General features: G+C 42.9%; 3 protein-coding genes across 6 annotated transcripts; all 3 read left to right on the forward strand.

The window, feature by feature from the left end:
• The first annotated feature begins 3,545 nt into the window (after nucleotides 1–3,545).
• On the forward strand, nucleotides 3,546–4,103 carry LOC110539723 (keratin-associated protein 4-7-like). Of its 2 annotated transcripts, XM_060386754.1 has the most exons (2): nucleotides 3,546–3,787; nucleotides 3,833–4,103. In XM_060386754.1, exons 1-2 carry the CDS (start codon nucleotides 3,546–3,548, stop codon nucleotides 4,101–4,103), a joined length of 513 nt encoding a protein of 170 aa, XP_060242737.1. The 2 variants fall into 2 exon arrangements, with proteins under 2 accessions (XP_060242737.1, XP_060242736.1); XM_060386753.1 differs by having other exon boundaries at nucleotides 3,546–4,103.
• Nucleotides 4,104–9,692: 5,589 nt separating this feature from the next.
• On the forward strand, nucleotides 9,693–10,190 carry LOC132655140 (keratin-associated protein 4-3-like). 2 transcript variants are annotated; one of them, XM_060386757.1, is made up of 2 exons: nucleotides 9,693–9,799; nucleotides 9,875–10,190. In XM_060386757.1, exons 1-2 carry the CDS (start codon nucleotides 9,693–9,695, stop codon nucleotides 10,188–10,190), a joined length of 423 nt encoding a protein of 140 aa, XP_060242740.1. The 2 variants fall into 2 exon arrangements, with proteins under 2 accessions (XP_060242740.1, XP_060242739.1); XM_060386756.1 differs by having other exon boundaries at nucleotides 9,693–10,190.
• Nucleotides 10,191–17,169: 6,979 nt separating this feature from the next.
• On the forward strand, nucleotides 17,170–17,742 carry LOC132655139 (keratin-associated protein 4-3-like). 2 transcript variants are annotated; one of them, XM_060386752.1, is made up of 2 exons: nucleotides 17,170–17,297; nucleotides 17,343–17,742. In XM_060386752.1, the coding sequence occupies exons 1-2, from the start codon at nucleotides 17,170–17,172 to the stop codon at nucleotides 17,740–17,742; spliced, it is 528 nt and encodes a 175-aa protein (XP_060242735.1). The 2 variants fall into 2 exon arrangements, with proteins under 2 accessions (XP_060242735.1, XP_060242734.1); XM_060386751.1 differs by having other exon boundaries at nucleotides 17,170–17,742.
• Nucleotides 17,743–21,684: the final 3,942 nt, after the last annotated feature.

Raw genomic sequence — 21,684 nt, forward strand, 5'->3', positions numbered from 1 at the left:
ACAAAATTTCTATAAAACTAAGCTACACTGTTTACAGATACCTATTAGAGGTCTAGAGACCTACAGCCAACATTAGCTAGAGTTCAGGGAACCCTGCAGAAGAGGGGGAGGAAAGATTGTAGGAGCCAAGGGGTCAGGAACTCCAGGAGAAAATGGCCCAGAGAATCAACTAAGCAGACCTCTTAGGGGCTCACAGAGACTGTAACAGCAATCACGGAGTCTGCACAGGTCTGCACTAGGTCCTCTGCATATATGTTTTGTGTGTGTGTGTGTGTGTATGTGTGTGTGCATGTGTGTGTGTGTGTGTGTGTGTTTTATCTTGGGATTTTTTGTGAAACTCCTAACAGTGAGAGTAGAGGTGTCTCTGACTCCTTTGCCAGCTTCTGGGATCCTTTTCCTCCTACTCGGTTGCCTTGTCCAGTCTTTATATGAGAGTTTGTGCCTAGTCTTGTTGTATCTTGTTATGTCCTATTCGGTTGATATCCCTGGGAGGCCTGCTTTTTTTCTGAAGGGAAACTGAGGAAGAGCAGATCTGAGGGAGAGTGGAAGTAGGGGAGGGACTGGAAGGAGTAGAGGGAGAGGAGACTGTAATTGAGATGTATTGACTAAGAGAAGAAATTTTTTAAATTCCGATACCAAATTCCCACAAAAGAAAGAAAGGAAAAAAAAAAGAAGGAAGGATGAAGGAAAGAAGGAAGGAAGGAAGAAAGGAAGGAAGGAAAAAAGAAAGGAAGGAAGGAAAAGCAAAGTAAAACAAAGACCAGTTGGAGCGGTTGGATGCAGTGATGCAGTGATTCTTTGGGGTTGTGTGTGTATATGGTCAAGACATATATAACCATTCTTGGAGAGGAAATGTCCCCTTTGACTTGGCCTTAGGCTACACTTCCTTAAGGGCTATTGTGATGCAAGCAAACATTTATACATTTCTAGTATATGCATGCCTTTTTAACAATAAAGATTACTTTTAATCAGGTGAACTGAAATGCTTAGCTAGATTTAAACAGCAAGATTAGACTAAGCAATGAAAATATTTTAAGAGCAAGGAGGAGTAAATCAATGGAATAATGTCCATTATTTTTATTACACATATCACATATTATCGGGACTTATAATACTATTTAATATCTATTCAATTACATATTTAATATATTTATTCATTCATTCATTCATCATAAATGTATTCACTCAACATATATTCATTAGTATGGTGCTTTATTTTCAATTATAAGGAGGTTAGTTTTATTGGAAATACATGACTTTCCACTAGACATACCTATTTGCATTCTCTGTATAGATCATGAGGTTATAAACAAGACACTGTTACTCACCTCATCATTCTTTTTAGCTACAGACAAGAATTATACCAAAAATTTGTGGGGAAAAAAAAATGACTGTATGTGCTAACATGATGCTTGACAACATATACCCTCAGCCCGCACCAGGTTTCTGAAAGATACCACTCAACTCCTTCATGCCAAATATCGACGTCTCCGCCTCATTCTAACCGCACTGGTACAACTTAACTGACTTATCGCGATATTCTGAAAGGATGAGAAGAGCAATGAGCACAACACAAGTACAGCTATGCTTTGTGGAAGATTTAAGGGGAGGGGGTTTCGAGGTTTGCTGGGCCCTGGGATAAACTGAACAATTTTATAAGCTTTGGGCACACGTGTTCTACTACAGACTTATTAAGTGAACAATTATTTTGGAAGAGGGTGGGCAAAGGCAATATTCGACACTTCCCAAACGACTCAATCACGCTCCCTAGCCGTGTTGTAGCTGTGATTGTTCGTAGATTGCAAAGGGGAATGTACTCACCGTTTCAGCTGCGGGCGAGAGGGCCTGACTTTTTTCTCACATGTGTTTTCAGCATTGGGCTGGACCACAGGCCTTTGCGCATGCTAGACAGGTGTTCTACAACAGAGTAGTCCCAGCCCCAAGGAGATTCCTCGCTTTCTTTCCCTAAATCCACAGAGAGATCTCTCTAATGGTCCATTGGTTTTTGTTTTTTTTTTTTTTTTACTCCCTCGCTGTGATTTAGCACATCTAGCAAGCATTTTACTACCGTGGACACATAAATGTCTCGATCTTTCTCTTTCCTCAGCACTACAGAGAGAAGCCTAAAGTCAAAGCATGAAAATTAAGTTTGCTTCGCAAGCCAGTGAGATGAAAGTCTTGCAGTGGGATTTGTCTTTAAGTGAGCCTAATGATGATGTCATCACCAGCTACTCTGTTTCTGCAGCTGAACGGAGGGAGCGAAGGCAGCATAGCTTCTTACCAGAAACTCTAATAACCTAGCCAGTGGGATGGAGACTTTGCACCTCTGAAGTCTCTCCTCTGAGCACAGAGATGAACAGACACAAGTTAAATCCTTTCTCAATACCAGCTTTCAATCATTTTCCTGTTATTGCATTCTTAGAGAGAGACCTGACAGAGGCAGTCCAGTCAACCATTTGAATTGTGGAGCAGGAGAGTGTTTTGTGTCTAAAAGGCCCAGGGGCTCAACAGACACAGGAAGGTTGGGGACAAGCTAGACCACTGGTTTTCCCAAGTTTTGAATGCTGCGACCCTTTAATAGAGTCCCTCATGTGATTATCCTGACGTGTAAAATCGTCTTCATTACTCTTTCATAACTAATTTTGCTACTGTTAAGAACAGTAATGCAAATACCTGTGTTTTCTGAGAGTCTTAGGTGACCTTCGTGAAAGGGGCCACGACACACGGGTTGACAACCGCTGAATGAGAGGCAATTCCATGATGTCTTGAAACAGAGATGACATGGTTGGCAGGGTCAGTTGAAGACGGAAGACGGATGACAAGGAAATAAGGCCAGAGGGGACAACTTAGGAACGTGCGTTTTTATGGTATAACTCAGCTCTGCAGCCAAAACTCTCCTAAGTGACATTAAAATTAGTTTCAGAGTCCTGGTTTTGGCAGAAAAAAAAAATGAATGAGAGCCAACATTTTACCATCCAGCTTACTGCCTGCAGATTGTCCCATTTCCAGTTTTGAAAAAAAAACCTAGAAACTGGACCAACGTCTACATAGGAGGTACCGGGGTCTAACCTCGCCCCACCTGAGTCAAAGATGAGCCATCAAACTAAGGTAGCTGTATCCTCCTCAGTCACAAGAAAAGATATGTAAGAGTCATAATTACTTAAGAGTGGGAAGTTGTGCGGTGAAGCATGAGACTGAAGGACAGAGTGACGAGACACACAGTGTCTTGTGAAAACTCTTCTAGAAGGAACTAAAGCCCATAAGACACTTAGCAGATGGCTCATCAAGAGCTGACAATGAGCCCTAACACACCAGGAAAAGGAAACTTTTCCATTAACTCTGATCATTTAACCAGGAAAAGAAACTTGTCTAATTTGATAATTACCTATTTACTAACATAAACAATAACAAGGAAAGAATGCTGTACCTGAGGACAATGACCCCTCGGCACGGTATAAAAGGGGGTGTGGGCGGGGAGATTCCCACTTCCAAACCTTCCAACCCGCTTTCTTGTAAACCCACTCGGAACCTCCACCTCTGACATCATGGTCAACTCCTGCTGTGGCTCTGTCTGCTCTGAGGAGGGCTGTGGCCAAGGCTGCTGCCAGCCCAGCTGCTGCAGGCCCACCTGTTGCCAGCCCAGCTGCTGTGTGTCCAGCTGCTGCCGCCCCAGCTGCTGCATTTCTAGCTGCTGCCGCCCCAGCTGCTGCCGCCCCAGCTGCTGTGTGTCCAGTTGCTGCCGGCCCAGCTGCTGTCAGTCTGTATGTTGCCAGCCTACCTGCTGCAGGCCCACCTGCTGCCGTCCCAGCTGCTGCAGACCCAGCTGCTGCAGACCCACCTGTTGCATTTCTAGCTGCTGCAGGCCTTCCTGCTGCCGCCCCAGCTGCTGTGTGTCCAGCTGCTGCAGGCCCAGCTGCTGTCAGTCTGTGTGCTGCCAGCCCACCTGCTGCCGCCCCACCTGTTGCATCTCCAGCTGCTGCCGCCCCAGCTGCTGTGTGTCCAGCTGCTGCAGGCCCCAGTGCTGCATCTCCAGCTGCTGCCGCCCCACCTGTTGCCACACCACCTGCTGCCGCCCAGCATGTTCTAGTGGTTCTTGCTGCTGAACACTGTCACCCACCATTCCTGATGTAGACCATGCGTGAGCTGAGCCCCAAGAGCCCCACCATAAAGCTTCTCTCTTAACATTGTTGTCCAGTGTTCCTGTGTCTTTGTCAAACAAGATTGCTTTTTCTATGAAATCTGTAAAGTTACCCTTACGCTTTGTTTTCTTCTCCACTTTAAAAAATAGATTCCCCGCCCCTGCATCTTAAATAAATCATAGTTTTGCAAGCATGCAAGTGTATGTATATCTCATCTCTCCTTCTTGAATTGTCATCCTCACTTGTCAACATTTCAGCTTATCTCTAACAATGTCAAGACCACGGCAGATGATTTCAGGAGTGTCTGCTCTCTTCCCTCTGTATTCATCTTCCTAGAGAGGAGGAAGATCTCATAGGCCAAGAAACCTCACCTCCCAGACTACCTCTAGTTGAAGAGTGGCCTATAGGAAAGATAGTAAGAGCACTGAGCACAGAGCTCAAGCAGTGAAATAGAGTTGGGAGCACATGCTCTCACTTCCTTCCAAGTGGAAGAGTCTCACTGTGGCATTCCCGAGGCCCTGGGTGTCATGGGAGCTAGTTGTTTCCTATGGTGCTCTGTTCATTATGTTCTCAGTTGGCTTCTTCTTTGCCTGGTATGATCTTTCAAGTTTAAATGCTTCCTGAGATCATGCTCAAGTAACTACTTCATGTTCACTACTGCTCGCCATCATATCTGAGACAGCCTTAGATACAAATCAAGAATCTCATCTCCCTATTCATACATCACCCGGCACCAATACACAGACAACACCAATGAACGTACAGTGTCAAGGCCTAATCGCAGGATTGCTGCTTCCTGCATTGATCTATCTTACGGACTTGTAGCTCTAGCTTTAGTCCAATATTTGTAAAATTGTGTTATGCTAGCCATCTTCAGTCCTTTTGCTGATTAAAATAAAAACCTGCCAGGATATTTTCACTTAGTATTTAATAATCTAACAATACTGTGGGTCTCATTATGACACTCTCATACTTATAAAAAGTAATCCTATGTCAGGTCTGTTGGCTAGCCCTCCCTGACGCTCATCTCCTCTCTGCCCTCCTGCTGACCCTAATTCTTTTTCGTCTCAGTTCTCCTCCCTTTTCAGTCCTTTCTGGGTAGATTTCATATACACGAGACAACATTTGATGCTTCTCTTCCTGAGGCTCATTTGTTTTACTTAACATAGTGTGCTATGCTTGTGCCTGCAGATGACAGGATTTCATTCTCCCTAATGGGTGAACAATTCTCCGCTGTGTGCATCTGCCACGTGTTCATCACCCATTCGTCTGCAGATACACGCTGAGATTATTGTAGGACTTGGCTATCATAAGCAGCAACCCCATAAACATGAGTGTGCTGGCATCTTTATGGCATGTCGTCTTCAGTGCCTTTCCATGCACATCCAGGAGGAGCACAGATAGGCCATTTGGGACTTCCACTAGTTTGTGAGGGAACTGAACTCATTTCCCGTTGTGTCAGTTCCCACTGGCAGTTTAAGGGTCCCACTCTTTTGCATTCACCCTATCATTTCTTTTTGTTTTCTTGATGATAAGATATTCTGACTAGGATGAGGTGGAATTTCAATAGAGTAATTATTTACATCCCCCAATGGTTTAAAATGTTCAACCACTGCCCATGTATTTAGTTTTCACTTTGAAAGCATCTGTTTGTATCACTTACCTATTTGTTGACTGGATCTTTTAGTGTTGAGTTGTTAGGTCTTGGGTCTGGAGAGATGACTCAGTGGTTAAGAGCACTCTCTGCTCTTCCAGAGGACCTGGATTTGACTCGCACACCCACAGGGCAGCCCACAACTGTCAATAACTCTTGGGGATCAAGTACCCTAATACAGACAAACATGAAAAACTATTTTTCTGTGGTCTTTTGTCCTGCAAGACCATCCTGTTTAAACTGATGGTCTAGAGATTAGAGAAATGTATCAGAAGTAGAATAGAGAAGAAGAAGGGTCATATTCTCCCAATCGAACAATGCATTCCAACATATTCCCTTATTCATTTATCATTAAATTCTTTTAAAAGATAAAATTTCATCTAGGTTTAGTTACATATGCATACTGAAACCCAGAGCCTATATTTATGGCCAGGCCAGTTTTGGCTGCCTATTTTGAATTATGAGTAACTCCAAAATTTCTTAATGGTCCCTGCACAACCCATATGTGACAATTACTTGTTTCACCTGGACTGTCTGTGATTTTGTCCTACTAAGGTGGGCCTACTCCTGGAAGCTTCCAGCCTCCATACAATCTAACCTAGGCCTAGGATGTTTTCAGCCACTGAGACTTACTGCTTAATAAGCTCACCCTTTCTTGCTCTTACTGAGCTCTTGGCTAGCTGATTCAACTTGGCTGTTTTGGCTCCAACTGTTTTCCCAACTAACTTCTTCAATCTGGCTTTTCTCTCAGCCTCTGAATTGCTCTGTATGGACTCAAACTAACTCAAATAAGCTGCTCTAATCTTCTGGCTCCTTCTTTGGCTCATTCAGTCTTCATCTGCAACCCGTCTCTCTCCTACTGTCCTGTGGCCTCTTCTCCTCTCTGCATTACCTCTAAAGTATCTTCCCTTTCCTCTCTCTTCTCAGGACAGTTGAGCACACCCTATTCTGTCAGATCTTTCTCTGATTTGTCGCTGTGTCTGCCACTCAAATAGACATCACTTTCAAACATGAATGCTTCTTTCTACAAACTATGTTTACCTTCATTGTTTGAGATTAAAGACATGCACCACCACACCTGGATCGAAGGTTTTTTTGTCTTTTTTTTTTTTTTATACCAGCCTAGGCTTGAACTCAGAGATCTACTTGCCTGTGTCACCTGGATTAAAAGCATGTTTGTATTCCAGTCAGACCACACAGACCTAGAAGGTCTTTGGATGTGATCTCTTGTCAGAAGAGCCATGTTCTGAATTGAAATTACTCTTCAAAGGTGTCAGTTGGCACTGGGGTCACGTTGAGGAGTAAACCAGGAAGAATCGGATTCCATGGTTACCTATGCAGCTGGTGAGAATATTTGATCCCTGGAAGCAGCTGGAGTGAGAGACTCAGTGCTGGCCAGGTGTTGAACTCAGGCTGACATCAATGTGTTTTTCCATGGAAATCTTTTCCAATTACTATGAGTTCATCAAAAAGCCAACAATGGAGGAAAAACCTGGACGACAGAGATGACTACCCACAAGAAAGCCACACTCTCCTGTCACTTCATCAATGAATGTTGCCATATTCTCTTGAAGGAAGTGGCTTGAGGACAAGGAATTACATACTCCTTAAATATGAGAAAACTGATAAGAATTGGTGGCCAATTTCAAGGTTGCCTGCTCCAGCTAGTATAGGATATTTAGATTAATGAAAATATGTGTGTTTAGTAAAATTATCTTTACATAGTATCCACAAACTTACTATGTAATTAAGCTGCATTTGTTGGAGACAGGCACTGAAGAGCATCCTGGCTAAGAGAAGCAATATAAAAGTAATTGGGGATTAATAATAGTGACTTTCCCCCCTGTGGTTAAAGGATACACATGGTCAAAGAAAGAGACATGGGAGTCAGTGTTCTACACATAGTAACTTCAAACCAAGCTTGATTGTCTTGTTCCACTCTCCTTGATGTGGTTCAGGTCCTGTGAGTGACCTAAAACAGTGCAGAGTACTTACTGGCCTTTCAGTCTACAGGGTATAAAGATCAGTGGTTTTAAATCACAGACATGTTTTATTATGGAAAGAACCACTATTGAAACATATGTTTGTATTCTATTTACCATAAAAATGAGCATATATATATATATGTATATATATATATATATTACAGGGGAATTTAGTGACATGTGCCTCAGAGTTCACTGCCATTGGAATAATCTGAGAATCTCCATAAAACACCCAGTCCAAGTCCATAGCAATTAAGCAGAAGCCTTCTACAGAGGACCCAGACACTGTGACTTATGCCTCCCCCTACCCAAGGGGCTTCAGTCTTGTAGACACTAAAGACTTGTGCTGGTTGAAGGTTTGTGACTCTGTGTACACTGATCTGCAGCAAGAATTTACTGTCGTTTTAGGAATGGTGAAAAAGCTTTCCTAATCTTCTTGAACAGAAATAAAAAGCTTCTAATCAATTAGCACAGTCTTTATACAACACCTTTATTTCACCTGTGGTCCCTTTGATAACAGTGACTCAATCAAACAAACAAAAAACAACAACAAATTTCCTATGTGTATGATTGCTTAACCTATAGATGTTATCTAATTTACAACTACAAGCAAAGGGACACACAAGTAAATCAAATGTTTGCTAAGCAAGTAAGTGTGATTGAGAAAAACCTTGCAGTGTGCTTGGTCATTAAATGGTCCTATTAAGACATTTAATGATGTCATCACATCACTTCAGGAAGTCTCTGCCAGTTTCTTTACCAATAGGCCATGAATAATTGACTTGTAGCATTCTGCATTTTTAGAAACCCTAATTACCTGGTCACTTGGGTGGGATTTCTGCATCCCTTACGTCCTTAGTGTGTCCTCACTATAAATAAATATGCTGATATACTTTCATCTAGCTAACTGCTTTTTGAAAAAAAAATTACTCATTCTTTTTGCATTTGTTCAAAGGAAGACCTGAAAGATGAAGTCTAGTCCTCTTCTCTGAGTAGAGGCACAGGTGAGGCTATGACAGTGAGGACCTCCAGAGACACAGAAGGTCTGACCCCAAATAGAAAAAGAGGCAATCAGTTGTTCATCTAACTGAAGCTACATCTTAGAAAATAAAGAGCTTGGATCAGGAGCTGCTATTAAAGTGAAAGGGACAGGGTAGCAGAGACACAGGACAAGAAACCCACATGAAGAAGTAAGGAACTTGGACTTTGAGGTTGCCTGTTTCCCTTAAGAGGTACTTAAGCCAAGTGTTAGCTAGAGCTTTTGTTTTTAAAACAAACAAACAAAAAAATCAACATTTTATCATTTTCTACTCAAAAATTTTCTGTGTTTCTCATTGAACCATAACCTAGAAGTAAACCATTGTCTTCATGGGGTAGAAGATATGGCCACATCCTATTTTTATGACATTGGGTTTCTTGTGGTCAAACCATCTGTGCCAACCTGACCCATTATGGATGAGCCATCACCATAATGAAGTTTTATCCTCCTGCGTCACCAGAAACCTTATGGGTCTGTAATGCCAATGTTTCTCTACGGGTGGACGGTAGAACCATCACTATGAGGCTGACCCATACAGTGACTAGACATGTGGTGTCATGTGACAGTCGTTTGGAAGACACAAAAGCAAGAAAGACACTTAGGAGATGGTTCAGCAGGAACTGATGATGAATTTTAACAGCAGGAAAAGAAACTGTGTTTTCCACCTATCTTAATAATTTAGCCAGGAAAAGGAACTTGTTTAATTTGATAATCATCTGTTTGTTAACATAAACATAACAAGAAAAGAATGTTGCATATGAGAATAACAGCCCCTCAGCAGGGTATAAAAGGGGGTGTGGGCGGGGAGACTCCCACTTTCAAACCTTCCAACCCGCCTTCTTGTAAACTCACTAGGAACCTCCACCTCTGACATCATGGCCAACTCCTGCTGTGGCTCTGTCTGCTCTGAAGAGGGCTGTGGCCAAGGCTGCTGCCAGCCCAGCTGCTGCAGGCCCACCTGTTGTCGCCCCAGCTGCTGTGTGTCCAGCTGCTACAGACCCCAGTGCTGCCAGTCTTTGTGCTGCCAGCCCAGCTGCTGTCGTCCCAGCTGCTGCAGACCCTCTTGCTGCATCTCCAGCTGCTGCCGCCCCTGCTGTAGCAGTTCCAGCTGCTGCCAGCCCAGCTGTTGCATTTCTAGCTGCTGCCGCCCCAGCTGCTGCGTGTCCAGCTGCTGCAGGCCCCAGTGCTGCATCTCCAGCTGCTGCCGTCCCAGCTGCTGCAGGCCCCAGTGCTGCGTGTCCAGCTGCTGCCGCCCCAGCTGCTGCGTGTCCAGCTGCTGCAGGCCCCAGTGCTGCATCTCCAGCTGCTGCCGCCCCACCTGTTGCCACACCACCTGCTGCCGCCCAGCATGCTCTAGTGGTTCTTGCTGCTGAGCACGGTCACCCACAGTCGCTAGTCCTTCTTCCCCCACCATTCCTGATGGAGACCGCCTCTAAGCTGAACCTCAAGAGCCCCATTGTAAGCCTCTATCGCAACTGAGGTCGACTTCAACCTCCAAATACATTCATTGTTCCTACTCCTGCCTGTTTGTTATCTTTCTCAAAAATGACCACAAGTTTAAATTTGCTCAAAAGATCTGCAAACTTTAATCTTATTCCCAAAGGAAAAGTATTCATTTTTATCTCATTCTTTTAAAAAAACGGGGATTCTCTTATATATTAAATAAAACTAAATATTACAGGCATACAAATATGTATCAAGTCTCCTTATTTCTCCTCGGATCGTTTTCCTCATCTGTCAGTTCCAGAAGCTGATTTCTAAGTACATGAACTTGGGGTGCCAGCTCTGTCCCCACAGCACTCCCCCTCCTATACAGGAAGACGTTCTCATGGAGCAAATGTACAGGCCTCTGTGCTCAGAACTTTCTCTGGCTGAAGCAGCAGCAGTAGACAGGAGCGTCGAAGGACCTAGACCCAGGGCTCAAGCAGTGAGAGGGCCTGGGCAGGCACAACCCTTGCTCACTCAGTCAAATGCTCTTGCATCACATGGCTTCCTCTGGGTTTTCAGTGGCCTGAAGTCAGGCAGCTTCTGGGGTGTTCTGCTCACATCATCCCTGCTGTCTTATGTCATTCCCTAATTTCACCTCAGTGCTCTGAGGTCACTTTCCTCCCTGTGTAGAGGTCCCAGAGGACAAGCAGTCTAACACCCATTTTCCCAACTCCAGGGCCCCTTCTGGCCAACTGTAATATGGAGAGTTTCATGGTGTCAGGATCTAGCTTTGGATTTTTGCTTCACTGACCTGTGAATCTTCTGAGCATGTTGCCTATTTCTTGATTATATTATTTTTCATTCCTTTTTAATATTTTTGAGATTTTAAATAAATTCTGGATATTGATCTTCTGGGCAATGAATAACTGGTAAAGAATTTTCCTCTTCCAGCCATCTCTTCATATATTATTTTATGAGACCCAATTCACCTATTCTTACTATCATCTTGAGCTTTCTTTTTATATTTTTCCTGTTGTGGTTTCAGCTTTTCAAATTTGGAGTTAAAGCATCTTGTCCATTTTGAGTGAGCATTTGTCTAGGGGAAAGGGCAAGGATTAGTTTTAGGCTTCTCTGTGTGGACATCCTGTTTTCCTAACACAAGTTGTTAAAAGGACCCCCCCCAATATGTTCATAGCAACTTTATTAAAACTCAGAATGTATGGCTGTATTTCTGGATCTCCTGTTTCTTTCCATAGATCTACATACTTATCTATTCTTATGTTATGCTGTTCCATTATTGTCACCACAGGGCATCTAGAGACCATTTCTGATGCCTCCTCCAACTAATTTAATGAGAAAGAAACCAATAAATCAATTCCATTCACAGAACCCCAAATCTTCCCCTCCAAAGAAAATACCAAATCCCATCCAAAATTCTGTGGATTTCCTTAAAATTCCATGAAAAATTCCTTGGAAGTTTGTAGAAACAACTGTAAAATATGTCAAAGAGAGAGAAAGATAGAGGTAGAAAGAGAAACAGAGACCAAGAGAGATAGAGAAAGAGACAGAGACAGAGACAGAGAGATAAAGACAGAGAGGTAGAGGGAGAGAGAAAGAGAGAGAGAGAGAGAGAGAGAGAGAGAGAGAGAGAGAAGCATAAGGAACAGACCAAGCATCTTGAGTAGAAAAACAATTTGTTTTGTTTTGTCTCACTATTCTGCTATTAGCATTTTCTAATCTATGTCCAGCTGTTGGAAGAAAATGACTACAAATACAGTGTTTAAGGATTTTGCTGAGTAGTATTCCATTGTGTAAATGTACCACAATTTCTCTATCCATTCCTCAACTGAGGGGCATCTGGGTTGTTGTTTTTTTTTTTTTAATTTTTTTTTTTAATTTTTTTTTTATCAGTTACATTTTATTAACTCTGTATCCCAGCCGTGTCCTGATCCCTCATTCCCTCCCAGTCCCTCCCTCCCTCCCTCCCTCATCTCCACCGTGCCCCTTTCCAAGTCCACTGATGGGGGGGACCTCCTCCCCATTCATCTGATCCTGTTTTATCAGGTATCTTCAGGACTGGCTGCAAAGCCCTCCTCTGTGGCCTAACAGGACTGCTCCTCCCTTCGGGGGTGGGGAGACCAAAGAGCCAGTCATCGAGTTCCTGTTAGAAATAGTCCCTGTTCCCCTCACTTTGGGAAACCAATTGGTTACTGAGCTACCACAGGCTACATCTGAGTGGAGGTTCCAGGTTATATCCATACATGGTCCTTGGTTGAATGTCAGTCTCAGAAAAGACCCTGTGCCCAGATATATTTGGTCCTTGTGGAGCTCCTATCCTTTCCCCATCAGACTAACTCCCCTTCTGCATCTGGGTTGTTTACAGCTTCTGGCTATTACAAATAAAGCTGCTATGAACATGGTTGAGCAAATGTCCTTGTTGTATACTTGAGCCTCTTTTGGATATATGCCTAGTAGTGGTATAGCTGGATCTTGAGGTTGCACTATTCCTATTTGTTTGAGAAAGCACCAGGTTGATTTCCAAATTGGTTGTACAAGTTTACATTCCCACTAGCAGTGGAGGAGGGTTCCTCTTTCTCCAAATCCTCTCCAGCATGTGTTGTCACTTAAGTTATTCTTCTTAACGATTCTGAAGGGTGTAAGGTGAAATCTCAGGGTCATTTTGATTTGCATTTGCCTGATGACTAAGGATGTTGAGCATTTCTTTAAGTGTTTCTCTGCCATTCGATGTTCCTGTATTGAGAACTCTCTGTTTAGCTCTATACCCCATTTTTAAAAATTGGGTTACTTGATGTTGTTAACTTCTTGAGTTCTTTATATATTCTGCATATTAGCCCTCTGTCAGATATAGGGTTGGTGAAGATCCTTTGCCAATCTGTGGCCGTCATTTTGTTCTGAGGAAAGTGTCCTGTGCTTTACCGAAGCTTTTTAGTTTCATGAATTCCCATTTATTGACTGTTGATCTTAGAGTGGCTGCCTACTTCGAATTATGAGTAAGATCCAAATCTCTTAATGGTCCCTGCACAACCCATATGTGACAATTGCATGTTTCACCTGGGCTGTCTGTGATCTTGTCCTTTCATTCCTGGAGAGCTACAGTGTACTGCAATATTTACTATCAAAGCTCGAGCTTTAATGACTTGGCGCTACTGAATTTCTCTATGATGCTGTTCACCCGGCTTCTTGTTCACCCCATTATCACCTTAGTTAACAGAGTCTCCATGCCACCAAGGAAACAGCCTGTTGGGTCTTCCGAGCATATGAATACACTTATTCCAACATAGCCGTTTCTCTGTAGAGTTTGATCCCTTCCTTCCGTTTCTATGAGTTTTATGGGACCAGATAAATATAGGTTAACAATCTGCATCTGTGTTATATTTACTAAAAATGTAGTGACAAAACCACCACACATTCATTATCTCAGTTTCTGTGCATCAGGAACAGAAACAGCCAGGCCTCCTAGTGTGTTGCAAAGTTTCAGTGAAGGTGTGTAAAAAGAACTTTTATTAGCCTGGTTCAATTGTTGTCTAGCGGCCTTCCTGCCTCCATCTGCTAACCTAGGCCTAGTCCTGGAAGCTTTTAGCTTCAGCACATTCTAACCTAGACCTAGAATATTTTTAGCCTCTGAGAGTTACTGCTTAATAAGCTCACCCTTTTGTGTTCTTACCAAACTCTTGGCTAGCTGTTTCAGCTCAGTTGTTTGTCTCCAACTTTTTCCCCAACTAACTTCTTCAATCTGGCTTTTCTCTTGGTCCCTGAATGGCTTTGTGTGGCCTCAAACTAACTCAAGCAATCTGCTCTAATCTCCTGGCTTCTTCTTCTCTGGCTCATTCGGTCTTCACCTGAGTTCTCTCTCTGCAACCTGTTTCTCTATTACTGTCCTGGTAAAAACTGCCTCTTCTCTCTGCATTTCCTCTAAAGTATGTGCCCTTTCCTCTCTCTTCTCAGGACAGTTGAGCGCACCCTATTCTGTCATACCTTTCTCTGATTTGTCACTGTGTCTGCCACTCAATTACACATCACTTTCAAACATGAATGCTTCTTCTACAAACTATGTTTACCTTCATTGTTTGAGATTAAAGACATGCACCACCACTCCTGGATTTTTATACCAGCCTGGGCTTGAACTCAGAGATCTACTTGCCTGTGTCTCTTGGGATTAAAGGCATGTTTGTACTCCAGTCAGACCACACAGACCTAGAAGGTCTTTGGATGTGATCTCTTGTCAGAAGAGCCATGTTCTGAATTAAATTCCTCTTCAAGGGTGTCAGTTGGCACTGGGGGCACATTGAGGAGTAAACCAGGAAGAATGGATTCCATGGTTACCTATGCAGCTGGTGAGAGTATTTGATCCCTGGAAGCAGCTGGAGTGAGAGACTCAGTGCTGGCCAGGTGTTGAACTCAGGCTGACACCAAAATGTGTTTTTCCATGGAAATCTTTCCCATTACTATGAGTTCATCAAAAAGCCAACAATGGAGGAGAAACCTGGATGACAGAGATGACTACCCACAAGAAAGCCACACTCTCCTGTCACTTCATCAATGAATGTTGCCATATTCTCTTGAAGGAAGTGGCTTGAGAACAAGGAATTACATACTCCTTAAATATGAGAAAACTGATAAGAATTGGTGGCAAATTTCACAGTTGCCTGCTCCAGCTAGTATAGGATATTTAGATTAATGAAAATTTGTGTGTTTAGTAAAATTATCTTTACATAGTATTCACAAACTTACTATGTAATTAAGCTGCATTTGTTGGAGACAGGCACTGAAGAGCATCCTGGCTAAGAGAAGCAATATAAAATAATTGGGAATTAATAATAGTGACTTTCCCTCCTGTGGTCAAAGGATACACATGGTCAAAGAAAGAGACATGGGAGTCAGTGTTCTACACATAGTAATTTCAAACCAAGCTTGATTGTCTTGTTCCACTCTCCTTGATGTGGTTCAGGTCCTGTGAGTGACCTAAAACAGTGCAGAGTACTTACTGGCCTTTCAGTCTACAGGGTTTAAAGATCAGTGGTTTTAAATCACAGACATGTTTTATTATGAAAAGAACCACTATTGAAACATATGTTTGTATTCTATTTACCATCAAAATGAGCACACACACACACACATATATATATATATATATATATATATTACATGGGAATTTAGTGACATGTACCTCAGAGTTCACCGCCATTGGAATAATCTGGGAATCTCCATAAAACACCCAGTCCAAGTCCATAGCAATTAAGCAGAAGCCTTCTGCAGAGGACCCAGACTATGACTTATGCCTCCCCCTACCCTAGGGGCTTCAGTCTTGTAGACACTAAAGACTTGTGCTGGCTGAAGGTTTGTGACTCTGTGTACATTGATCTGCAGCGAGAATTTACTGTCGTTTTAGGAATGGTGAAAAAGCTTTCCTAATCTTCTCAAACAGAAATAAAAAGGTTCTAATCAATTAACACAGTCTTTATACAACACCTTTATTTTACCTGTGGTCCCTTTGATAACAGTGACTCAATCAAACAAACAAACAACAACAACAACAAATTTCCTATGTGAATCATTGTTTAAACTATACTTGCTATCTAATTTACAACTACAAGTCAAGAGAAACACAAGTAAATCAAATGTTTGCTAAGCCAGTAAGTGTGATTGAGAAAAACCTTGCAGTGTGCTTGGTCATTAAATGGTCCTATTAAGACATTTAATGATGTCATCACATCACTTCAGGAAGTCTCTGCCAGTTTCTTTACCAACAGGCCATGAATAATTGACTTGTAGCATTCTGCATTTTTAGAAACCCTAATTACCTGGCCACCTGGGTGGGATTTTTGGATCCTCGTGTCATTAGTGTGTCCCCACTATAAAGAAATACAGTGATATACTTTCATGTAGCTAACTGTTTTTTGAAAAAAAATTACTCATTCTTTTTGCATTTGTTCAAAGGAAGACCTGAAAGATGAAGTCTAGTCCTCTTCTCTGAGTAGAGGCACAGGTGAGGCTATGACAGTGAGGACCTCCAGAGACACAGAAGGTCTGACCCCAAATAGAAAAAGAGGCAATCAGTTGTTCATCTAACTGAAGCTACATCTTAGAAAATAAAGAGCTTGGATCAGGAGCTGCTATTAAAGTGAAAGGGACAGGGTAGCAGAGACACAGGACAAGAAACCCACATGCAGAAGTAAGGAACCTGGACTTTGAGGTTGCCCGTTTCCCTTAAGAGGTAATAAAACTGAGTGTTAGCTAGAGCTTTTGTTTTTGAAACAAACAAACAAAAAAAATCAACATTTCATCACTTAGTTTTCTACCCAAAATTGTTCTGTGCTTCTCATTGAACAAAAACCTAGAAGTGAACCATTGTCTTCATGGGGTAGAAGATATGGCCACGTCCTATTTTTATGCCATTGGGTTTCTTGTGGTCAAACCATCTGTGCCAACCTGACCCATTATGGATGAGCCATCACCATAATGAAGTTTTATCCTCCTGCGTCACCAGAAACCTTATGGGTCTGTAATGCCAATGTTTCTCTATGGGTGGACAGTAGAACCATCACTATGAGGCTGACCCATACAGTGACTAGACATGTGGTATCATGTGACAGTCGTTTGGAAGACACAAAAGCAAGAAAGACACTTAGGAGATGGTTCAGCAAGAGCTGATGATGAATCTTAACAGCAGGAAAAGAAACTGTGTTTTCCATCTATCTTAATAATTTAGCCAGGAAAAGGAACTTGTCTAATTTGATAATCATCTGTTTGTTAACATAAACAATAACAATAAAAGAATGTTGCATGTGAGAATAACAGCCCCTCAGCAGGGTATAAAAGAGGGTGTGGGCAGGGAGACTCCCACTTCCAAACCTCCCAACCCACCTTCTTGCAAACTCACTTGGAACCTCCACCTCTGACACTATGGTCAACTCCTGCTGTGGCTCTGTCTGCTCTGAGGAGGGCTGTGGCCAAGGCTGCTGCCAGCCCAGCTGCTGCAGGCCCACCTGTTGTCGCCCCAGCTGTTGTGTGTCCAGCTGCTGCAGACCCCAGTGCTGCCAGTCTTTGTGCTGCCAGCCCAGCTGCTGTCGTCCCAGCTGCTGCAGACCCTCTTGCTGCATCTCCAGCTGCTGCCGCCCCTGCTGTAGCAGTTCCAGCTGCTGCCAGCCCAGCTGTTGCATCTCCAGCTGCTGCCGCCCCAGCTGCTGCAGGCCCCAGTGCTGCATCTCCAGCTGCTGCCGCCCCAGCTGCTGCAGACCCTCTTGCTGCATCTCCAGCTGCTGCCGCCCCTGCTGTAGCAGTTCCAGCTGCTGCCGTCCCAGCTGCTGCCGTCCCAGCTGCTGCAGGCCCCAGTGCTGCATTTCCAGCTGCTGCCGCCCCAGCTGCTGCGTGTCCAGCTGCTGCAGGCCCCAGTGCTGCATCTCCAGCTGCTGCCGCCCCACCTGTTGCCATACCACCTGCTGCCGCCCAGCATGTTCTAGTGGTTCTTGCTGCTGAGCACGGTCACCCACAGTCGCTAGTCTTCCTTCCCCCACCATTCCTGATGGAGACCACCTCTAAGCTGAACCTCAAGAGCCCCATTGTAAGCCTCTATCGCAACTGAGGTCGACTTCAACCTCCAAATACATTCATTGTTCTTACTCCTGCCACAAGGTTAAATTTGCTCTAAAAATCTGCAAAGTTTAATTTATTCCCAAAGTAAAAATATTCCTCTTTATCATATTCTTTTTTAAAAAAATGGGGATTCTCTTATATATTAAATAAAACTAAATATTACAGGCATACAAATATGTATCAAGTCTCCTTATTTCTCCTCGGATCGTTTTCCTCATCTGTCAGTTCCGGAAGCTGATTTCTAAGTACATGAACTTGGGGTGCCACCTCTGTCCCCACAGCACTCCCCCTCCTATACAGGAAGACGTTCTCATGGAGCAAATGTACAGGCCTCTGTGCTCAGAACTTTCTCTGGCTGAAGCAGCAGCAGTAGACAGGAGCGTCGAAGGACCTAGACCCAGGGCTCAAGCAGTGAGAGGGCCTGGGCAGGCACAAGCCCTTGCTCACTCAGTCAAATGCTCCTGCATCATATGGCTTCCTCTGGTTTTTCAGTGGTCTGAAGTCAGGCTGCTTCTAGGGGTATTCTGCTCACATCACCCTTGCTGCCTTATGTCATTACCTAAGTTCACCTCAGTGCTCTCTGAGGTCACTTCCCTCCCTGTGTAGAGGTCCCAGAGGACAAGCAGTCTAGTACCCATGTTCCCAACTCCAGGGCCACTTCTGGCCAACTGTAATATGGAGTTTCATGGTGTCAGGTTCTAGCCTTGGATTTTTGCTTCACTGACCTGTGAATCTTCTGAGCACGTTGCTTATTTCTTGATTATATTATTTTTCATTCCTTTTTAATATTTTTGAGATTTTAAATAAATTCTGGATATTGATCTTCTGGGCAATGAATAACTGGTAAAGAATTTTCCTCTTCCAGCCATCTCTTCATATATTATTTTATGAGACCCAATTCATGTATTCGTACCATCATCTTGAACTTTCTTCTTATATTTTTCCTTTTGTGGTTTCAGCTTTTCAAATTTGGAGTTAAAGCATCTTGTCCATTTTGAGTGAGCATTTGTCTAGGGGAAAGGGCAAGGATTAGTTTTAGGCTTCTCTGTGTGGATATCCTGTTTTCCTAAAACAAGTTGGGAAAGGGACCCCTCCAAATATGTTCACAGCAAGTTTATTACAACTCAGAAAGTGTGGCTGTATTTCTGGATCTGCTGTTTCATTCCATAGAGGTACATACTTATCTATTCTTTTTTTTTTTTTTTTTTTTTTTTTTTTTTTTTTACTTATCTATTCTTATGTTATGCTGTTTCATTACTATCACCATAGGGCAGTTTGAGGCCATGGGTGATGTCTCCTCCAACTAAGTCAATGAAATAAGAAACCAATAAAACCAATAAATAAATTCCATTCACCCCCCCCTCAAATAAAATACCAAATCCCATCCAAAATTCTATGGATTTCCTTAAAATTCAATGAAAAATTCCTTGGATGTTTGTACAAACAACTTCATAATTTGTCAGAGAGAGAGAGATAGAAAGAGACAGAGAGTGCAAATCATAAGGAAAAGACAAGGCACCCCCCGAGGGGGGAGGGCAGCTTTACCAGGCTACAGAGGAAGACAGTGCAGCCAGTCCTAATGAGACCTGATAGGCTAGGGTCAGATGGAAGGGGAGGAGGACCTCCTCTATCAGTGGACTAGTGGAGGGGCATGGCAGAAGAAGAGGGAGGGAGGGCAGAATTGGGAGGGGATGAGAGAGGGGGCTACAGCTGGGCTACAAAGTGAATACATTGTAACAAATTTAAAAATAAATTTTATAAAGTCTCAAAATAAAATAAAATAGATATTTGGGGGAAAAAGGGAAGTTTGCATCTAAGCTATCAAGGGAGGACACTGAAAATAAGCAAACCAATGGCTCAGGCTGCAGGCTACTGTGTGCCTTTACAACTTTAATGGACAAGCTGTAAGAAAATCAGATCAAAGGGTAGCACTCAATTTTTTAAAGGGGGTTATGTTAAGAGTCACTGCAAGCAGACCCGAGGCAGGAATTTTTTTTAATGTAAAAAAGTTTTTTTTTATACGATATATTCTGCTTATGTTTCCCCTCCCCCAATTCCTTCCAGATCCTCCCCAATTCCCCACCCACCCAAATCTACACCCTATCTTTTTCCTTCTCTCTCATTAGAATGCAATCAGGAATCTAAAAAAAAATAATATAAATGAAATATGATAAAATAAAAACTGTGGAATAGGTCGATGCAAATGAACAGGGGAAAAACAGCCACAGAAAAAGCTCAAGAAATATATAGCTAGATAGAAAAACACACATTTTCACACACACACAAAATTTCATGAAAACAGAAACCATAATTTATATGCAAAATACCTATAGGGTAGAAAATAGGAAGAGAAACATAAATGGAAATACTACCCAAACAAAGCATTAACGAGATAAGGAACCTCCAAAAATGCTATTGACTCTGTTTTGTGTTAGCCCTCTACTGCTGGGAATAGGGCCTGTCCTTAGGCCTGGTTGGTACACCCAGTGAACCTCATATCAGTTATGTGACCCCTGTATGTCACAACTCAGAGTCTAGGAAACAGGGCTGTGTGTAAGAGAAGAGAGCTAGCCCGGGCAGCTGTCCCATAACTTGTGACAGCTGTAAACCTAGCCCTGGAGTAATTTATTCATTTTGTTTTATAGCAGGCAAGTTTTAGCAGAAGGCGGATAGTACTTTTATAGCAGGTAAATTTCAGCAAGAAGTATATAGCATTGTCTGTTCTGCTTTTGTTTTTCTTTTTCAAACGAACCCGGTCCAGTCCATGTTGGTCTGTTCTCGCCATCGTGGGTCTGCCATGACCGATATGAGACTGGCCTGAGATAATGAAGAGACTCAGCATTATTTCATCCTGCTCAAAGCTTAACGGAATTTACTACTACAAGAGACGCAAGTGCAGGTGATGCAGGCCGTTCAGCGAGGTACTTTCAAGCCTAAGGGTTCACTGAGGTCACCTGTGGACTTCTAAAACTTGCTGGTACTCAGACCTGCTGAAAGAAAATTGCCCTGGGCATGAGCCAGGAGGTTGACGATTTGTAATACTCTTGGGCGTATCCCATGCAGCAAACCCTGAGAACCACTAGTGCAGAGACTGTGGTTGTCTGTATACTGTTGCACAGTGAGAAAGTGCTCTGCCAATTTAATTGCAGAAAGTGGGATCTTTGTGTGTGTGTGTGTCTCTCTCTGTGTGTGTGGTGTAGCTCTGAGTCCAGTATCTTGTGTGGTGCTAGGTAAATCTTGTACCAATGAACTATATGTCCACTCCAAAAGGCCTTTCTTTTTAATAAATTGCCTTTTTTTTTTTTTTTTTTTACTTTTTGAAATTATAACACAGTTACATCATTTTCTCATTGTCTGTGTGTGTAGTGGAAAGTTTTGGTGTCTTTAAAACTTTCAGTTCTGTTATTGTAAACATGTTTTCATTTTAATCCCAGGTGCTGGATTTAAGACTAATTCAGATTGTCCACAGCAGCAAACTATTTGCCTTGTGTGGGCTCTAAACTGGGTTCTTTGCTAGCTGCAGATAGTTTAAATCTGAGGACTCTGGAGAGAGAATAAATGCCAGAGCCCAGAAACAGAGAAAGGGGAACTCTCGAATGCAGAATGCTGATGTTCCTCTCGGCTTCTTGTGGTTGCTGTTGGTGCAGTGTGACAAGAAGTTGAAGATATCCTGAAACAAAGATTGGGCTTGCGAATGACTCTACTCATCAGGAAGTAGCCAAAGAGAACTATACCCCACCCCCGTCTCCACTAACTTTCTTTCTCTCCTACCTGCTGTTGGGGTTTTGGAAGGAATTGGGGTGGAGAAAGGAGAAAGAGATATAA

The sequence above is a fragment of the Meriones unguiculatus genome, chromosome 7 (genome assembly GCF_030254825.1).
Source record: "Meriones unguiculatus strain TT.TT164.6M chromosome 7, Bangor_MerUng_6.1, whole genome shotgun sequence".
Lineage (NCBI taxonomy): Eukaryota > Metazoa > Chordata > Mammalia > Rodentia > Muridae > Meriones > Meriones unguiculatus.

Coding starts and splice junctions, on each gene's coding strand:
- LOC132655140 (XM_060386756.1), top strand. CDS start 9,693: ATGGCCAACTCCTGCTGTGGCTCTGTCTGCTCTGAAGAGGGCTGTGGC.
- LOC132655139 (XM_060386751.1), top strand. CDS start 17,170: ATGGTCAACTCCTGCTGTGGCTCTGTCTGCTCTGAGGAGGGCTGTGGC.
- LOC110539723 (XM_060386753.1), top strand. CDS start 3,546: ATGGTCAACTCCTGCTGTGGCTCTGTCTGCTCTGAGGAGGGCTGTGGC.